This window comes from Rhododendron vialii, chromosome 13a (genome assembly GCF_030253575.1).
Source record: "Rhododendron vialii isolate Sample 1 chromosome 13a, ASM3025357v1".
Taxonomy (NCBI): Eukaryota; Viridiplantae; Streptophyta; class Magnoliopsida; order Ericales; family Ericaceae; genus Rhododendron; species Rhododendron vialii.
Window position 1 is genome coordinate 5,630,439 of NC_080569.1, and position 15,298 is coordinate 5,645,736.

The 15,298-nt window shown below is 38.3% G+C and overlaps 2 protein-coding genes across 4 annotated transcripts; one reads left to right on the forward strand and one right to left on the reverse strand.

The window, feature by feature from the left end:
- Positions 1-1,880: 1,880 nt before the first annotated feature.
- On the forward strand, positions 1,881-5,491 carry LOC131312715 (U-box domain-containing protein 9). 2 transcript variants are annotated; one of them, XR_009195953.1, is made up of 3 exons: positions 1,949-2,401; positions 3,177-4,329; positions 4,960-5,491. XR_009195953.1 is itself a non-coding variant. In XM_058340654.1 (2 exons), exons 1-2 carry the CDS (start codon positions 2,105-2,107, stop codon positions 4,260-4,262), a joined length of 1,383 nt encoding a protein of 460 aa, XP_058196637.1. In that variant the 5' UTR covers positions 1,881-2,104; the 3' UTR covers positions 4,263-4,474. The 2 variants fall into 2 exon arrangements, 1 of the variants encoding a protein (XP_058196637.1); XM_058340654.1 differs by lacking the exon at positions 4,960-5,491 and having other exon boundaries at positions 1,881-2,401; positions 3,177-4,474.
- Positions 5,492-7,866: 2,375 nt separating this feature from the next.
- On the reverse strand, positions 7,867-13,606 carry LOC131312716 (E3 ubiquitin-protein ligase CHIP). 2 transcript variants are annotated; one of them, XM_058340656.1, is made up of 8 exons: positions 13,249-13,606; positions 13,080-13,147; positions 12,934-12,997; positions 10,094-10,165; positions 9,215-9,348; positions 8,932-9,085; positions 8,602-8,712; positions 7,867-8,523 (listed from the first exon to the last, which is right to left on the reverse strand). In XM_058340656.1, the coding sequence occupies exons 1-8, from the start codon at positions 13,363-13,365 to the stop codon at positions 8,398-8,400; spliced, it is 846 nt and encodes a 281-aa protein (XP_058196639.1). In that variant the 5' UTR covers positions 13,366-13,606; the 3' UTR covers positions 7,867-8,397. The 2 variants fall into 2 exon arrangements, with proteins under 2 accessions (XP_058196639.1, XP_058196640.1); XM_058340657.1 differs by lacking the exon at positions 10,094-10,165 and having other exon boundaries at positions 13,249-13,538.
- Between the last annotated feature and the right edge of the window lie 1,692 nt (positions 13,607-15,298).

The following is a 15,298-nucleotide window of genomic DNA, read 5'->3' on the forward strand; positions in this document are numbered from 1 at the left end:
TCTGTTCTCCAAATTGGTGAAAAACTTTTAAAAAAATTATACACAAAAGTGCTTTTATGTTTATTTTAAAAATTGAATGTTTTTCCATAGACTAAACTTTGGGACATTAGGGAATAAAGTAGATAGTAAAAAGGCCGATATTGGGTCCTTATTTGGACTTTTCAGACCCATATCTGTATCTTTTATGTTAAACTTTTATCTTTGGCTTAACCTTTAAGTAACAAATTTAAAAGGTTTTGACCTTAATTAAAAAGGGCAATAATTGCTTGGTAATGTGTGGCAGAGGAAGTTTGCACGTAAAAAGGACTAGTATTATACAGTAGTACGTTACTAAAGAGAGGCAGCGGACAACATTAGTGCTCTTTAACACAATAATCCTTTTTAATATTCCCACTAATATTACAGTTAGTGCCTTCTTGTAAAACAAAAGTAAAGCATTTTTTTTATTGTGTTAAAAAAAAACAATTTAATGATCAAAATTGTTTATATTTCATAACTTCTGTCAAAAAATAAAAATCATACTACTTAAAAGTTATGTTCATCAAATATTAATCTGTAATTTTCCTTCCACTCCTGTTTTCTTTCGTCGGAAAAATTCCTGAACAAATGTGATTCAAAAATAATCTAATTAAGGAAAATGATTTTGGCACTCTAAATATTGATAATCACACTTCAGTATTAATTTGTCCTTAAAGTGTTCGTGTTGTGTATATTTTGAACACTTAAAAGTTAAAAATTCATATTGGAGTGTGATTATTAAAAAATAGAGTGCCAAAATCGATTATTCAATCTAAAATGATTTTCAATTTTTGACATGGCATGACTAATTATCAATCAATCCTTGCGTGTCAAAAGGCGTCTTAATAGTTAATCACGCAAATGAACTGTAGTCAAACCAGCTTAAATTCATTCTTAAAACAAAACAAATTGAAGAAAAAGTAGAACCGGTTGCAGGTAATCCTTGCTCTCTATCTTTCAATCAAAAAAAAAAGAAGAAGAAGCAATGCATGAGGAGTCGTAAGCAAGCTTTTCCTCAGCCAGCTGTTTGCCGGATTTCGTGATTGCGTACATCGCGGGCCACCGGGGACCCCTCTCTCTCTCTCTCTCTCTCTCTCTCTCTCTCTCTCTCTCTCTCTCTCTCTCTCTCTCTCTCTCTCATTTCATGAGGGTTTCGTAGATAACCCCTCATGTATTTGGATTTTTAACTCGCATCCCTTCTCCGAATTTCGTTTGTAATGCAAGAAGTATGTCCCATATTGTCATTTATGACCAACTTAGGTCCCCCTTTACATAACCCCTTGATAAACGTTCAGGGATAAATATTACTCCTTCCGTCCTATTCAAGTTACTGTTGGGTGGAAGCCCAGCCCTAGGGCAAGGCCCAGAAGGCCTTGGCTTGGGCCTCCAAAATTTGGGCCCAAAAGTATTTTGTTGGATCAGTAGTAAGACGATTCCATATCTTAATGAATGTTCCGAATTTGAATTTTGGCAAAATATTTTTATTTTGAAGTGTTTTTTTGCAAAAAATAAAATAAAAAAATCAAGCTATACAGTTATAGTTGTTGTGACTCGAACCGAGATCAAAGAGGATACAAGGCAACCACTTAAGCTGTCGGAACCAAAGCATGTAACATGCTCAATATAGACCAAAATACTTATATAATAAACATTTATATTATTGTTATTTAATTTTAAAAATATGTAGGATCCCACCCAAAAATTTCGCTTAGAGCTTCCAAATACCTTGAACTGGCCTTGATTGGGTGTGAAGGGTACTACTATCCTCGTTCTTTTGCTTGGGTGTAAATTCAACTACGATCTGTGAAAGGTGTCCATCTGTAGGCTTTAAAAGATACATGGGGTCATGTAAAAACTACCAATTGTTGAGGGGTGTCTGTTTCATGCTCCTTTGCACTTTGCAGTGTCAAGGGCGTGTGTATCTCTGTGCGTGTATATCTATATAGACTATAAAGAGAGAGAGAGAGAGAGAGAGAGAGAGAGAGAATTCAAAGCCGAAGAAAAACTGAAACAGAGCAAGCACACTGTCATTTACCCCCACACGGCTACGCCAACAATAAGTAGCACAATTCGACGGTAATTCCTAATGGCGAAAACGGGGGTATTCGACGGGGATCCGACGATGATAACGAAGGCGTCGGAGTTGAAGAAGGAGCTGCAGAGACTGGTCAGGGCAATCGTGGACAACGACGATTCCAACGCGGAGACCATCGATCGAGCCACCCAGACGCTGCGTGCACTCAAGGAGGTGAAATCCAAGACAAGGGTTTCTCTCAGAAAACCGAGTTACGATGGGGGCTTGTTGAGTTGCTGTCCAGAGGAGTTTCGGTGCCCTATTTCCAGTGAGCTCATGAGAGATCCTGTTATTGTCTCCACTGGTCAGGTCCGTATTCTCTTCCAATTAGTTTCGTTCCTTGCAAATTTCCCCCCATAAGTTTTTGTAATTTTTCAAGGGGTATTGTGTTGATAGAGCTGTTTAATTTGGTTTCGTTCTATTTTCGAGCAATGCTAGTAATTGCTGAGCACACAACTTTTAAAAAACAACTCTAGATACAACCGGACCGTTTGATATACATGGGTCCACATGTATCGAATGGTTGTGTTGCGGCCGGAGTTGTGTTTCAGAGTTGTGTCCGTAGAGTTTCTGATTTCATTCGGTTATTTTTGTGTTCTTTATTTTTAAAATTTTCTTTATCAAGCGGGGGAAAAAGTAAAGGTTAAAAACTACTTGTACTGTTTAAGGAAGTGCTGCTCTGTAGTTGGAAATATGGAATTCGAATTTTTTTCCGTCTGTATTTGTAAGTTAAATCTCTTGATTAACCCCTAATCCGTGACCTCTCAGCTTCAATGATGGAGAAGATAACGATGTGTACTTACCTTTTAATGGTTATTAGTTATCAACTATTGCTGAAAGATTCAGTTAAGCTACTCTACAAGGATTTGGGTTCTCCATTTAACCAGATTTAATACTGTGACGTTGATAACTTTTGTCTTTTGTTTATTTACCCAGTAAAGGAAAACTTATTTGTCTTTAATATATTGAGAATTGTGTATTCTGCATTTTCATTTGTTCATTGAGGTATGTTTGTTCATAACCTGAACTTCTTTGTTTATGGATTTGGTTGGTTTCTCTAACTTGAATTTCCCTAATATTTCAGACGTATGATAGACCATTTATCCAGAGATGGTTGAAATCGGGGCACCGGACATGCCCTCGAACTCAACAAGTCCTCTCACACACCCTCCTTACGCCTAACCTTTTGATTCGCGAAATGATATCACAATGGTGTAAAAGTCATGAGATGCAATTGCCAGACCCAACTCAGTATTCCAATGAGGATGGATTAACAGAAGCCGATCGAGACCATTTCATTTCTTTGCTCGAGAAAATGTCCTCGACTCTGTCCGAACAGAAGGAAGCTGCAAGGGAATTGCGGTTGTTGACAAAGAGGATGCCTTCTTTTCGGGCACTCTTTTCCGAATCTATGGACGCAATACCTCAGCTGCTCAATCCTCTCTCTCAAAACAGGTCTCAAATCGACCTTCACCCGGAGCTCCAAGAAGACCTAATCACAACGCTTTTGAATCTATCAATCCACGACAACAACAAGAAGTTTGTTGCGGAGACTCCAATGGTTATCTCTCTTGTTATAGATGCACTGAGATCTGGGACAATAGAAACGAGAAGCAATGCGGCTGCAACCCTCTTCACATTGTCAGCTTTGGACTCAAATAAGGCGCTTATTGGAAAATCCGGTGCCCTGAAATCCCTAATAGACCTTTTAGAAGAAGGGCATCCACTAGCTATGAAAGATGTTGCCTCGGCAGTTTTTAACCTATGTATTATCCAGGAGAACAAGGCAAGCGCCGTGAGGGATGGCGCAGTGAGAGTGATTTTAAAGAAGATCGCGAATCGTATCCATGTGGATGAGCTATTGGCTATCCTTGCAATTCTTTCAAGCAATCCGAAGGCGGTTGAGGAAATGGGAGAGCTTGGGGGTGTTCCTTGTTTGCTCAGTGTAATTAGGGAGAGCTTGTGTCCTCGAAACAAAGAGAATTGCATTGCGATCCTCCATACAATTTGTTTCAACGACCGAACCAAGTGGAAGGAGATGAGGGAAGAAGAGACTACTTATGGGACTATCTCTCAGCTTGCACAAAATGGGACTTTGAGGGCGAAGAGGAAGGCCAGTGGCATTCTTGAGAGATTGAATAGAATTGTCAATCTTACCCATACTGCGTAATAAGTCTCTTGTGCAGCTTTTCCATGCTCAGAATCTGTAAATTCTACCTCTTTCAGTGTTACCAACGGTATGCGATTCACACTTCTTATGATCATCAGCCTTCTCCATGTTGTAAATTATATTTCAGGTTTATGAGTTACGTACGGTCAATGTGAACAATAGTATTGGGCAATTTTCATGCACATGGGTCACTTAGTAGATCGCTTGAACTACACATGAAGCAGCTGTAGTTGCTCGTACATATACTTCTTTGCCATCAGAGATTTTCTTTTTTCTTTTTTTCTTTTGGTCAAAGGGATTAAGCTAGCATTGATTAGACAAAATAGAGTACACCAGTCTGGGCAATGCAACCCTCGGGCATCTGCCATTAATTGAATTTAAACTGAACTTTGCATTTTATCTAAATGATGGAAACCCAAATTTGCCAACCAGTCTGCGCAAGTATTTCCTTCGCGATAAACTATGGTTCACCTCTGTCACTCTTAGCTGCTGGAATAGGTACCTGCAATGGTTCACTCCTACCTGCTGCAATATGTACCTGCCAATTGTTCAATAATGCATTCAGTTGTTGCGTTTCTTCACAAGGTGTAGCAAGTGGCTGCATCATGACCATGGAGTCAGTTTACGTTTCCAAGTTTGGTAATTGGAGTCTAGTCGCTAATTGCAATCCATCTCTCAACCCCCACAATTTCTGCAGTCAAACAGGTGGCTGCCCCAATGTTTCTGCAATACCCAGCTACCCGGTTTCCATGATGGTCTCGTATTAGACCTCCTGGCGCCGTCTGTGTCGAATTGCACCACAATGCTCCATCTGAGTTTAACTGAAACCCATCCGGTTTAGGTGGCCTCCAACCCATTATTTGCCATATCGGGACCCTGGTCTCAATCCGTCTGCCTGCCAAAGTTTTCCATTCTCGTTATGTTTTGATATGTTTGCTTTTGTGTTTTCTAGTAACTCTTGCACTTGGTTGTTAGTAGATTGCTGGAACTTTGCTTGGAAGTGGCAATTGTGATCTTTTTTCTTGTTTGAAAACAGATGGCCCCATTTGTTTTGTCTGCACTTCACATTCAATGTGAGCCCATTTCATTGGATATTGGAATTTCTCATTTAAATATAGGATGGTACCTTATCTACATCTTTGATTGTCGAAAATTCCAATACTTCAATGACTGGAGAACAAAGCAAAACCTTGTCGTTGTTGCCATCTTTGAAAAGGAAAAAATTGAATGAATGGCTGAGGATTAGATTCCATATGAAACGGGAGGACAGTGTCCACATTGAATGGCATTTTGGTATCTACTGCTGTGGTCCATCTAAAATGCAGCCCTCTCCTTTTTGTGAACGCACTTTTACCCTTCAACCTCTCTTTATTATCCCATCACAATCAATGTTTCTGCTCTCCTTTTTCTCATGTGGGAATGGACGTGGCATGTTCTTGAAAGTAGTATATTTTTAGGAGGCACAATATTTTTAGGAGGCACAATTTTTAGGAGGCCCCGTTTCAGAACTCAAAAAAAGCCCTTATTTTTTAAGAAGGCAATTTCAAGCTAAAAAATGAGGGATTTATTGAAATCTAAAAATATACACTATAGATCTTGTTTGAAAGATCTCATTGAGATCTTTTATACGATGCAAAAAAAATTAAAAATTTATTTTTCATTTACATTATTTTTGAGTTTGAAAATGTAAAATAAGCTACTTATTTTTTAATAAGGTTTCTGGAACGGGGCCTAAGCGCTAGTCGGACGGTCGGCTATCTTAGAGCGATTAATCAGTATATATTAATTAATAATCGACGACTAATTGTTAGTTGGACTTAATCGGATAGGCTCCACCAGCAATTAATTGCCGATTAATTTCTTATTTTAGAACACTGAGGAAGGATTATTCATACAAATGGTACATATCTCCTCTTCCCTACTCTCTCAAAATGACAGTGGAGCCCATTGTCATCGAGATCATTGCATTATGAGAGGTGACGGACCGTACCCATGAAATGAAATAGTTTTGAGTTGCATGGTAGTATATAATGGTAAAGACGGGGGCGGGCGGGAAAACGATTGTACTAGTAAAGCTTAAATAAATACAAGAAACATATGTTCCCTCGACATTGATAGCAACGAGTATAACAATGCATGAAGAAAAAATCTACTAGCATTGTGCACACAAAGTAATTATTCAGTCGCCACATGATGCTCCGGACCATTTCAAAATCACGTATTTATATAAAGTTACACTTAGTATGGCCAGGGGAATGTGTGGTTGGAGTCCAATTTTCATTCCCTCTAATTTTGTAAGTTTTGAGCCATTGCGTGCCCATCTAGAACCCCACTCATCTCATAGCTCGGGTGCAGAACTTTATTCACACCAAAAATTATAAACAAATCATACTTGTGGAACAATAATTAGACAACACAATTACTTTTAAATCTTAAAACAATTGATTTTATTCTCACAGATGACATTCGTTTATACGTCTATGGATGCCCAATTAGACTAACTCGTGGCCTGGATTAACTACTCTGTTCGATCATTATTGTAGGTACGGTGAAACCACAAACATTATTCCCGCAAATTGATTGATTCTTTTAGAAAGAAGATGACAAGTTTAAGTAGGCCCATCTCCCATGGAAGAACCAATCACAAGCACATACGTACAACATTTTACGATTTAACAATTGGGTAGTAAAAAAGCACACAACAAACAGAAGACAAATCCAATGATATGCTTACACAAGGCTTTACGAGGTATCGAGTAAAGATGATAATAATTTCACTCTCTATCTAGTCCCCTCATTTTTTCTTATAACGAAAATAAAAGTGCATGTCTAGTACCTATTATCTCCGTCAGGAAGTAATACTCATTCAGACCACAACACTACCTGTAGAGGACCTCACCATAGGTATGTAGATATGTCGGGACCGAAGCTAAAATCCCACGTGTGGATAATGCAAGGATACGCTTAGCCACAATAAGGGGCTACGAGGACTCAAACTGGGCCATATCCAATCAAATCCGAGTTTCCACCACTCAGTTAGTTTGAAGGAGGGCAAAAAGGCAATTTCACATATCAACTCACTTAGGCAATTGCTGACTAAGGAGAAACATAATAGACCATTTAAACACACACACAATACCCTTTAAACACCACTCATTTAGCTTGACGCTCTTTGTTGACCCCTATTATTGGTGGCAATAATATGCGATGCTTTATTGTTGCTTTTGATGTGAAAACTGTGCTGACGAGACACAAACAAAGGCCAATGTTCTCCTACATGTCATGCCGGCTGTCCATAAGTGATAGAACCCAACATGTTCTAGTCATCCATCCTTTCACGCTTGATGTTTGCAACATGTCTAATGACTGAGTTATTGGTGGAAGATGAATCATCTTCTGTCTTTCCTCTTCTTATCCAAAGGGATTTTCTGGCCCTTGCATAGAACCATTTTGTTAATCTACATTCATGATTAGTACATTCAAAGCAATAAAACCCCACTTAAATCAGTGGATTCTACTAGAGAAACAAGTATGAGCATTGAGTAATCTCACAAGTCACAACCCTTTGAAAAAGGATGAACAAAATAGGATTCGAGTCTGGCAATGAGGTAACATGTTACTCGGAATAAAAAAGTTGCGCGAGAATTCCAGCAGCACGCGAATTTATACCCACTCAAGGTTTATACCGGTTTAATATCACAAATACAAATGAAAACACTGCCATCCCAGCAGATTAATTCTGAGGACCTCTTAAGCCAACTAGCCTTGCACACATAATATGAGAATGCTTGTCATAGCAACTAGGACACAATTAAAAGCTCAGTCAACTGGCTCCCTTTGGTACAATTTGTCTTAAGAGGAAAGATTGTTTGATCATCTCTATCGCAAATGAGAAGGCAATCTCTCTATCACACCAGAATTCATCTTCAAGCAAGGTTCAATAAGCTGTACAAAATACAATAAGCCATATCACCTGTACAGTTTGAGAAGACTGCAAAGCAAACACGTTCGCTGGTGCATCAGGACAACAATTGGGGCCAATCAATCTGTTGTGGCAAGAGGGTTTCAAGGGATGACCAAATATTCATACTCGATTCTTGCCCCTCTCTTTTATAACAATTCAACTCTTTAACTTTCAATCCATCTTGTATGCCCAGCCATGCTTGTCTAGAAATGCATGCACTGCTTCTTTAATGGCCAAATTTGGTATCAGTTGGTATAGGTGCAGAGGTTCACGTGTGATCGGATCAAACTCTCCCACCTGACTTGTTGATGAAAGAAATCAATAATAGATGACGGAAATCAAAACTTAATCATGCAAGTCAAGCTCCAACTTTACCTTCTCCATATGCTCAAGGATCACTGCCCTCTCATACGAAAGCCCACTCGGAGTAATGACAGGATCACGGAATATATCCAGCGTTATTTTACAACATAGGTAATCTGGCACCTGAAATCCGCAATCACGGAGGAAATCACAAAATTAAGGGCCTAAACCTCTTGTGAAGGGCAAGAACAAATAAGGCCCCGTTCCGCAAAAGTTCTTATTTTTTAAGTATTTATTTTCGGCTTTACAAGATAGGTCATTCTCTCACAATACATCACCTTCAATTCGAAAAATTTCCTTAGCAGAACAGGGCCTAAGTGTACTTAATGGCTTAATGCCCACCTCTGTTGGTAAGTCAGCTTCGGCCGCTTTCTCAAATACTTGTCCTAGAGCCTCCAATTGCGCAGAATTGGAATCAATAGTATCATCTAAAAACCCTTCGATTTGGGAAGAATCAAGTGAAAGTTTCTCTTTAAGAGCAGACTCACAAGCTTCTCTGAGGTACGCAACAAACAAAGACAAGGTAAGGTCAACATCACAATGGACACAAATGTCTAAGCGCAAAAACTTTAAAGAGCTTTATGAGAGCTTAGACAGGGAGCCCTTTCAAACATCAAAGTCTCACTTCAAGGTTTGCAATTCCCATGAACGTTTGTTAGATTCATGCTCCCATTCCAGGTATTTGGCTTTTGCAAGTTCCTGCCATATCTCCTCAACAATGTAACTCTGTGGGTTGGCACCCCTCCCAAGATCCAAAGCCTACATGAGTAATTTAGATTACATCTCAGCCAGTTTGGATTTATCATGCTCAATGGTTGAAAAGGATAAACAAAATTCCCGTTCAGAAAAAAAAAAAAAAAAAACAATGATAAAAAACCATGCATGCTAATCCCCAGAGGAAGGGAAAAAAAGCATGCATTGCACAGACTTCTCATCAGAAACAAGTAAAGCGTTAACAGAGAAGCGCAAAGGTCTAAAAGCTAATCCACAGCGCGCGCATGCACACAAAAAGAAAAAAGAAAGAAACAATGCATGCATTGCACAGACTTTACATCGGAAACTAGGGAAAAGTGTTACTAACAGAGAAATGCAGCAGAAATTACGCAAGAAAACTAAAGATTCCACATTTTTCTCAGCAAATGAAAAATAAAAGCCACTAGAAACAGAAAAAAAGCATGCATTGCACAGACTTCTCATCAGAAACAAGTAAAGCGTTAACAGAGAAGCGCAAAGGTCTAAAAGCTAATCCACAGCGCGCGCATGCACACAAAAAGAAAAAAGAAAGAAACAATGCATGCATTGCACAGACTTTACATCGGAAACTAGGGAAAAGTGTTACTAACAGAGAAATGCAGCAGAAATTACGCAAGAAAACTAAAGATTCCACATTTTTCTCAGCAAATGAAAAATAAAAGCCACTAGAAACAAATCTCACTCAGAAATTACTATATGTCATTTTTGCATCAACTGGACAACACAAAATATCTTAGGAGGAAGTTTATACTCTTTCCAATTCCTTGATTCCTTCAGCATATTCATGCCTTCGTTGCAATGCCAGCCCGAGCATGTAGTGGGCCTGTCATTTCCAGAAAACATGAGACCTAGGTTAGATTACAAAAGAAAATAATGAAATATGTATAAGCATCAGATAAAGATCTTAAACTTCAAGTTAGTTAGAAGAAGAATCTAAATATCTTATCTGCAATAAGCTAATGCCATACCATCCATCAGAAAAAAAACATCTTAACAACGCAAGCTAGCAGTGAAAAAGTCAAAATTCCTTTTTGAAGTGCAAATTGAAGATCTACTTTCTTTTGTAAGTGGTGGCACAAAACAATTTTCCTGTATCCTACACATTTAAGAACGTAATACTGGAGTGGTAACACGCTATAGGATCATGTCATAAGAAATTTCACATTGTCGCTCATAGAAACCAAAAAACAAAAAGAATAAAGGAACAACAAAGAACTGTTTGGCATATGAATTCAGATCAAGTAAATACATCAAACTTATTAGATGAAGTCCAACAGGCAACAGCCAATATTAAGCTTGACATTCGGTTGATCAACCACAGAGAAGTTTCATCGCTATCTGCAGTTAAGATGAGAAGCCTTCATCATAGTACCATGAGAATTCATGGTCCCACAAGATGACATTAGTCTATTCAAATTTCAAAGACCAAGAAAAATTATCAACACGGAATGAGGCGATATGGCATCTGAAATTCTGATCAGCCCTAAAACCAGGGTTATCACAATTCGCTGTAAAGGTTACAAATTGCAATCCGGATCAGGTATAGCAATTGGCACGGGGATTCTAGTGATCTGAGTCATCTGACGATAAAAATGGCGTAGAGATGATAAATACACTATCATATAACAAACAAACCCTCATAAATTAATCCCATTGATGATTTGTTAAGTACAATGTCATACATAGATGCTACTAGTACTAGAACTACCCGAAAAAATGGTTCGCATTCAGAACGAACTAATTTCGTTCAGACCTAACGATCCGAAGGAGCCTACCCCCACCGTACCACATTCCGAAGGGTATGGCATACCATGATCCCGTTCCCGCTTCACATATCGTGGCGATCCGCTATCCAGGATACCGTCTTCAACAACCAAAAGAGTGGTTAACAATAACTTAAGGCCTATACACCTAATTCCCCATTCTCCAATTTATGAAAGCAATATCACGCAGAAGTAGCATAGCAATTCTCACATTCTAAGCAGACCTTTAATTGCCATGTAGTATGGCAGCAATTAGGAAACATCATGGTTAAGGCAATCACCAAAAAGTAAGAAAAGGAGACCTTTAATCACAACATCGCATGGCATCGATTAGGAAATATTATGGTTAAGGCAATCACTAAAAAGTAAGATTCATGGTACTAACCCTCCGGCAGAGAGCATATCAAAGATATCATGCCACATCTTTTGTTATCCATTCAGCCAGTATTTGACCTCTATTAAAGGCTTTCTTGTTGTGGCCTCTTCATACAATTTGTTGAAGTCTGATTTACAAACTGACATCGTTTCAGTGGAAAGCACCTAAGCGAAGGTACCACAAAAAGTTTTGTATTTCCCTAAACAGGGGATATTGTCATTAAAAGTCTAGATTGAGAAAGCACTTGCAGTTCCTCTGCACCTCAACGTGCCAAGTTAGAGGAAGATCTATTGTTTCAGCTAGAATTCATGTTCTACAACTGGACAACTGGAGATGTGACAAAGTTTTGTATGTATCTATTAACAAACCACAATTGTCAGAGACTCAAAACTTTTTTGTTGTATCCGCAAAAATAATTTCATTCATCATGAGGATACAAAATGAAATCACTACAATACAGTAGGAAAAGAAAAGCATAGACATAGCCTTAGAGAGTGCACAATACCCTCATACTACTGCGGCTTGCAAAATCTTAACCTACATCTTCGTCTCTTGAAGTTTTCAATTATCTCGAAAGAAAACCATCTGGCAAAGAGCTCGCTCGAACAAAGACCCAAACTGCAACCCCTCGAACCACCGGCCACAACCTGCAACACCCAAGACCGCCACCGCTGCTACGATCCCCAAAACATTGGCAAAGGAATCCTAGAACAAGTGCCTGTCTTCCATTTTGATATTATCCCCATTCCACTTTTCACCTTTCAACCATAGGAAATAAGTGCACAGTTTACACTATCTTTACGTGTATTCTAATATCATAAGAAACAAGAAGATTATAAGGCAAGTTATTCCACCTCCTTAACAAAACCCAAAGCAACCTTTTGATAGGTTTCTGAGCTGTAAGTTTTTTCCTTGAAAGGCTGAGAAAAGGACCTTTCCCAGGTACTCTTCCAATTCCAAACTTGAAGTTATTTCCATGTGATTCTGTTGATTGAGCAACTTAAGGAGACTTCCGTGACAGACTCTTCCAAGCGAGGGAACACAATGGCGGAAATAGCAACAGATTTTGATGGAGTAGTAAGGTGTTGGTTGATTCCTGCTTATTCAGAACTCAAGCACCCTTCTTTATGCGTTATTAGGGAGTATTTTACTTTTTGCCCTTTGCTTCCGATTTTTCTTTGGAGGTAAATAGTCAAGAAAAGTTCCCCGTAGAAGGCGAGCGATGAGGCTTTCATCGAAACAAAGAGAGTTAACTGGGCCGGGTATATGTCGGGAAAGGGAGTTCCGCAAATAGTAGCTCGGCATCGAAAATCCGTAGACCATCACGAAAACCAATAATAAATGAAGGACATGGGGGGGAGGAGAGGGAAATCCCCAAAGCCAAAAAAAAAAAAAAAAATCCTGAAAACACTATGAAAAAAATGAACATTTGGGAGAATCCAAAACCCTAACCTTGAAAGAACTGTGATCGAGTTGAATTGCTCTTCTACAATCCTCTTCCACTTTCGTCCAATCACTACAGAACACGATAAACACAAATTGGAAAACCCCAATTTAAAGCATAATAATGTCGAGAAAGGGAACGTGATTGTACATACTTGCGCTTGCGATGACATAAAGCGCGATTGGTCCAGTACACGGGAACATTAGGGCACAGAGTGATGGCCTGTAAAACCCAACACGAAGAAAAAAGGAGAATCACCCATGAATTCAAAATCCATACATACACACGTTGCTAATAGAAATATCAGAGAGACGTGTACAGACCTCAGTGTACGCATCGATGGCGGCGCCGAAGCGATCTTTCTTGAAGTAGGTGTTTCCATCTTGTCTCAGCCTTTCTGCTTGTATAGCCGATGGGGATTCGGCCGCGGACGGAGCCATATTCTCTCTCTATTTCTCAATCTACATCTAAAAACCAAAAATGTCTTTGAAGTTTGATCGGTAATCTGCAATCTCTATGGATAAGGGATTCAACGGGGGTTTGGGGGGTGAGGAGAGGTTCCGGGAACGCTCGATTGCGGGAAAGGCAGAGAGAGATAGAGAGAGAGACGACCTCCGTAGAAAACTGAAAAGGTCACAGGGGACACTGTAGATTAGGTTGTGTTTGGATTGTGTTAAATTATTGTTGGAAAGTAACTACTCCCATCAAATTAATACGCTACTGGAGTACTATAAAAGTAACTTTTTTAAAAATAAAAAGAATTTATTAATATCTAGTTACTACTTTTAAAAAAGATCCTTTTACAAATCAATAAGGAGCTTATATATTCAATTAGATTTTGCACAAAATACTTTCTTTTTGGTAAGGGCAGTGATAATGTCAAAACAGTCTTTGTTGGTACCAAAACTCAACTGTATAAAAGTCTTATATATTGAGCATGGTACAAACCTTTTTTGCACTTGAGTTTTGACATTAACAAAAATAATTTTGGCATTATTATTTTCTTTTGGTAAAACCACTGAGAAAATTTATAGGTTAATTTACAAAATACTCCTGTGTTGTTGCTGTATGTTTTGGACTGATTTCAGACACAACAGTTCCTACCCTTAGACACATAAATTTGACCCGTCCAAGATTGTACTAATAGTTTATCAAGTATCTCCATAAAAATTATAAATTCTCTAAGACAGCTCGATCAAAGTAAGGAATAATTTTGACGTCTTCTATTGACTAATACAATACAATACGTTTTTTTGACTTCTTTCCTTTACGATTTGGTTGTTCACCCCGATCGAAATAAAACTATTTTCGTCTCATTCTATTCGCAAATACAACACACTTTTGATGTCTTTTCATTGTGACTTATTTATTAGGAGTCAAAGGGATCAACCATAACCAGAGTTGGGTTCTCACGCTTGGATTAGTGGATATGATGAATCAGAGTAACAATTTATTCCGCTCTTCTCTTCTCTATATGGACCATACTTATATTTGGCTCTGTTTAGTGAAATGTTACTGACATTAATTTCAAGCACGAGGAACGAACAAAGGGTGATCAATAGTTTCGACCATCATGTGCTCTTTAAAAAAAAAAAATCTAGATATGCTGGTTACAAATGGATGATATCTTTCTAATCTTGGGCTGTGTTTTTTTCCTCCCCTTTTAAGAGCCTTGTTAATGTGTGCCATAAGGCACATGATGGGAATATATTATACCTCCAGAATTCGATTCCACTTCCATGGGAAATCTAAGCGTAATAATTGGGAGGGCAGCTGTTTATGTAATGGACGGAAATGCCCCAGCTTCACATGTTAAACATACCAACCCATGTTTTCTTCCTCGGTAATATTCTAAGCATGCATTGATCTCGATCAACAAATTTACTTTACAAAGGAAAACAGAAAAAGTCGGGCTATTAAGAAGCCGTTCTCCCTAAATTTTGGTATTCTTTGTTTTGCGCAATTTGTTCTATCTTTTTAAAATTTTGGTTAGATTCACATTATGTTTATTGGATTAATTGTCCATCTCAACGAAAGGAGTCTAAAAATATGATCAAAAGCAAAAAAAAAAAAAATTCACTAAAGACGGAAAATACCAAACAACTGGTATTTTTGGTATCTTTGTCGTCTTATATGAAAAATTTTAAAGTTCAATTCATGTTTTTATACTTTTCTGATTTGTTTATTCGAGACTAATGATTAATCTAAAAAAATTAAGACAAAAATCTAAATAAAAAATAATAAAATAAAAAAAAACGGACCAAAAGTTGAGGGAGAGTGAGGCATGAAGGAGACCCGCTATAGCATGTTAAGAATTTTTTTGATACTTATCCACGAAGATAAATATAATGATGTAAAAAAAAAAAAAAAGAG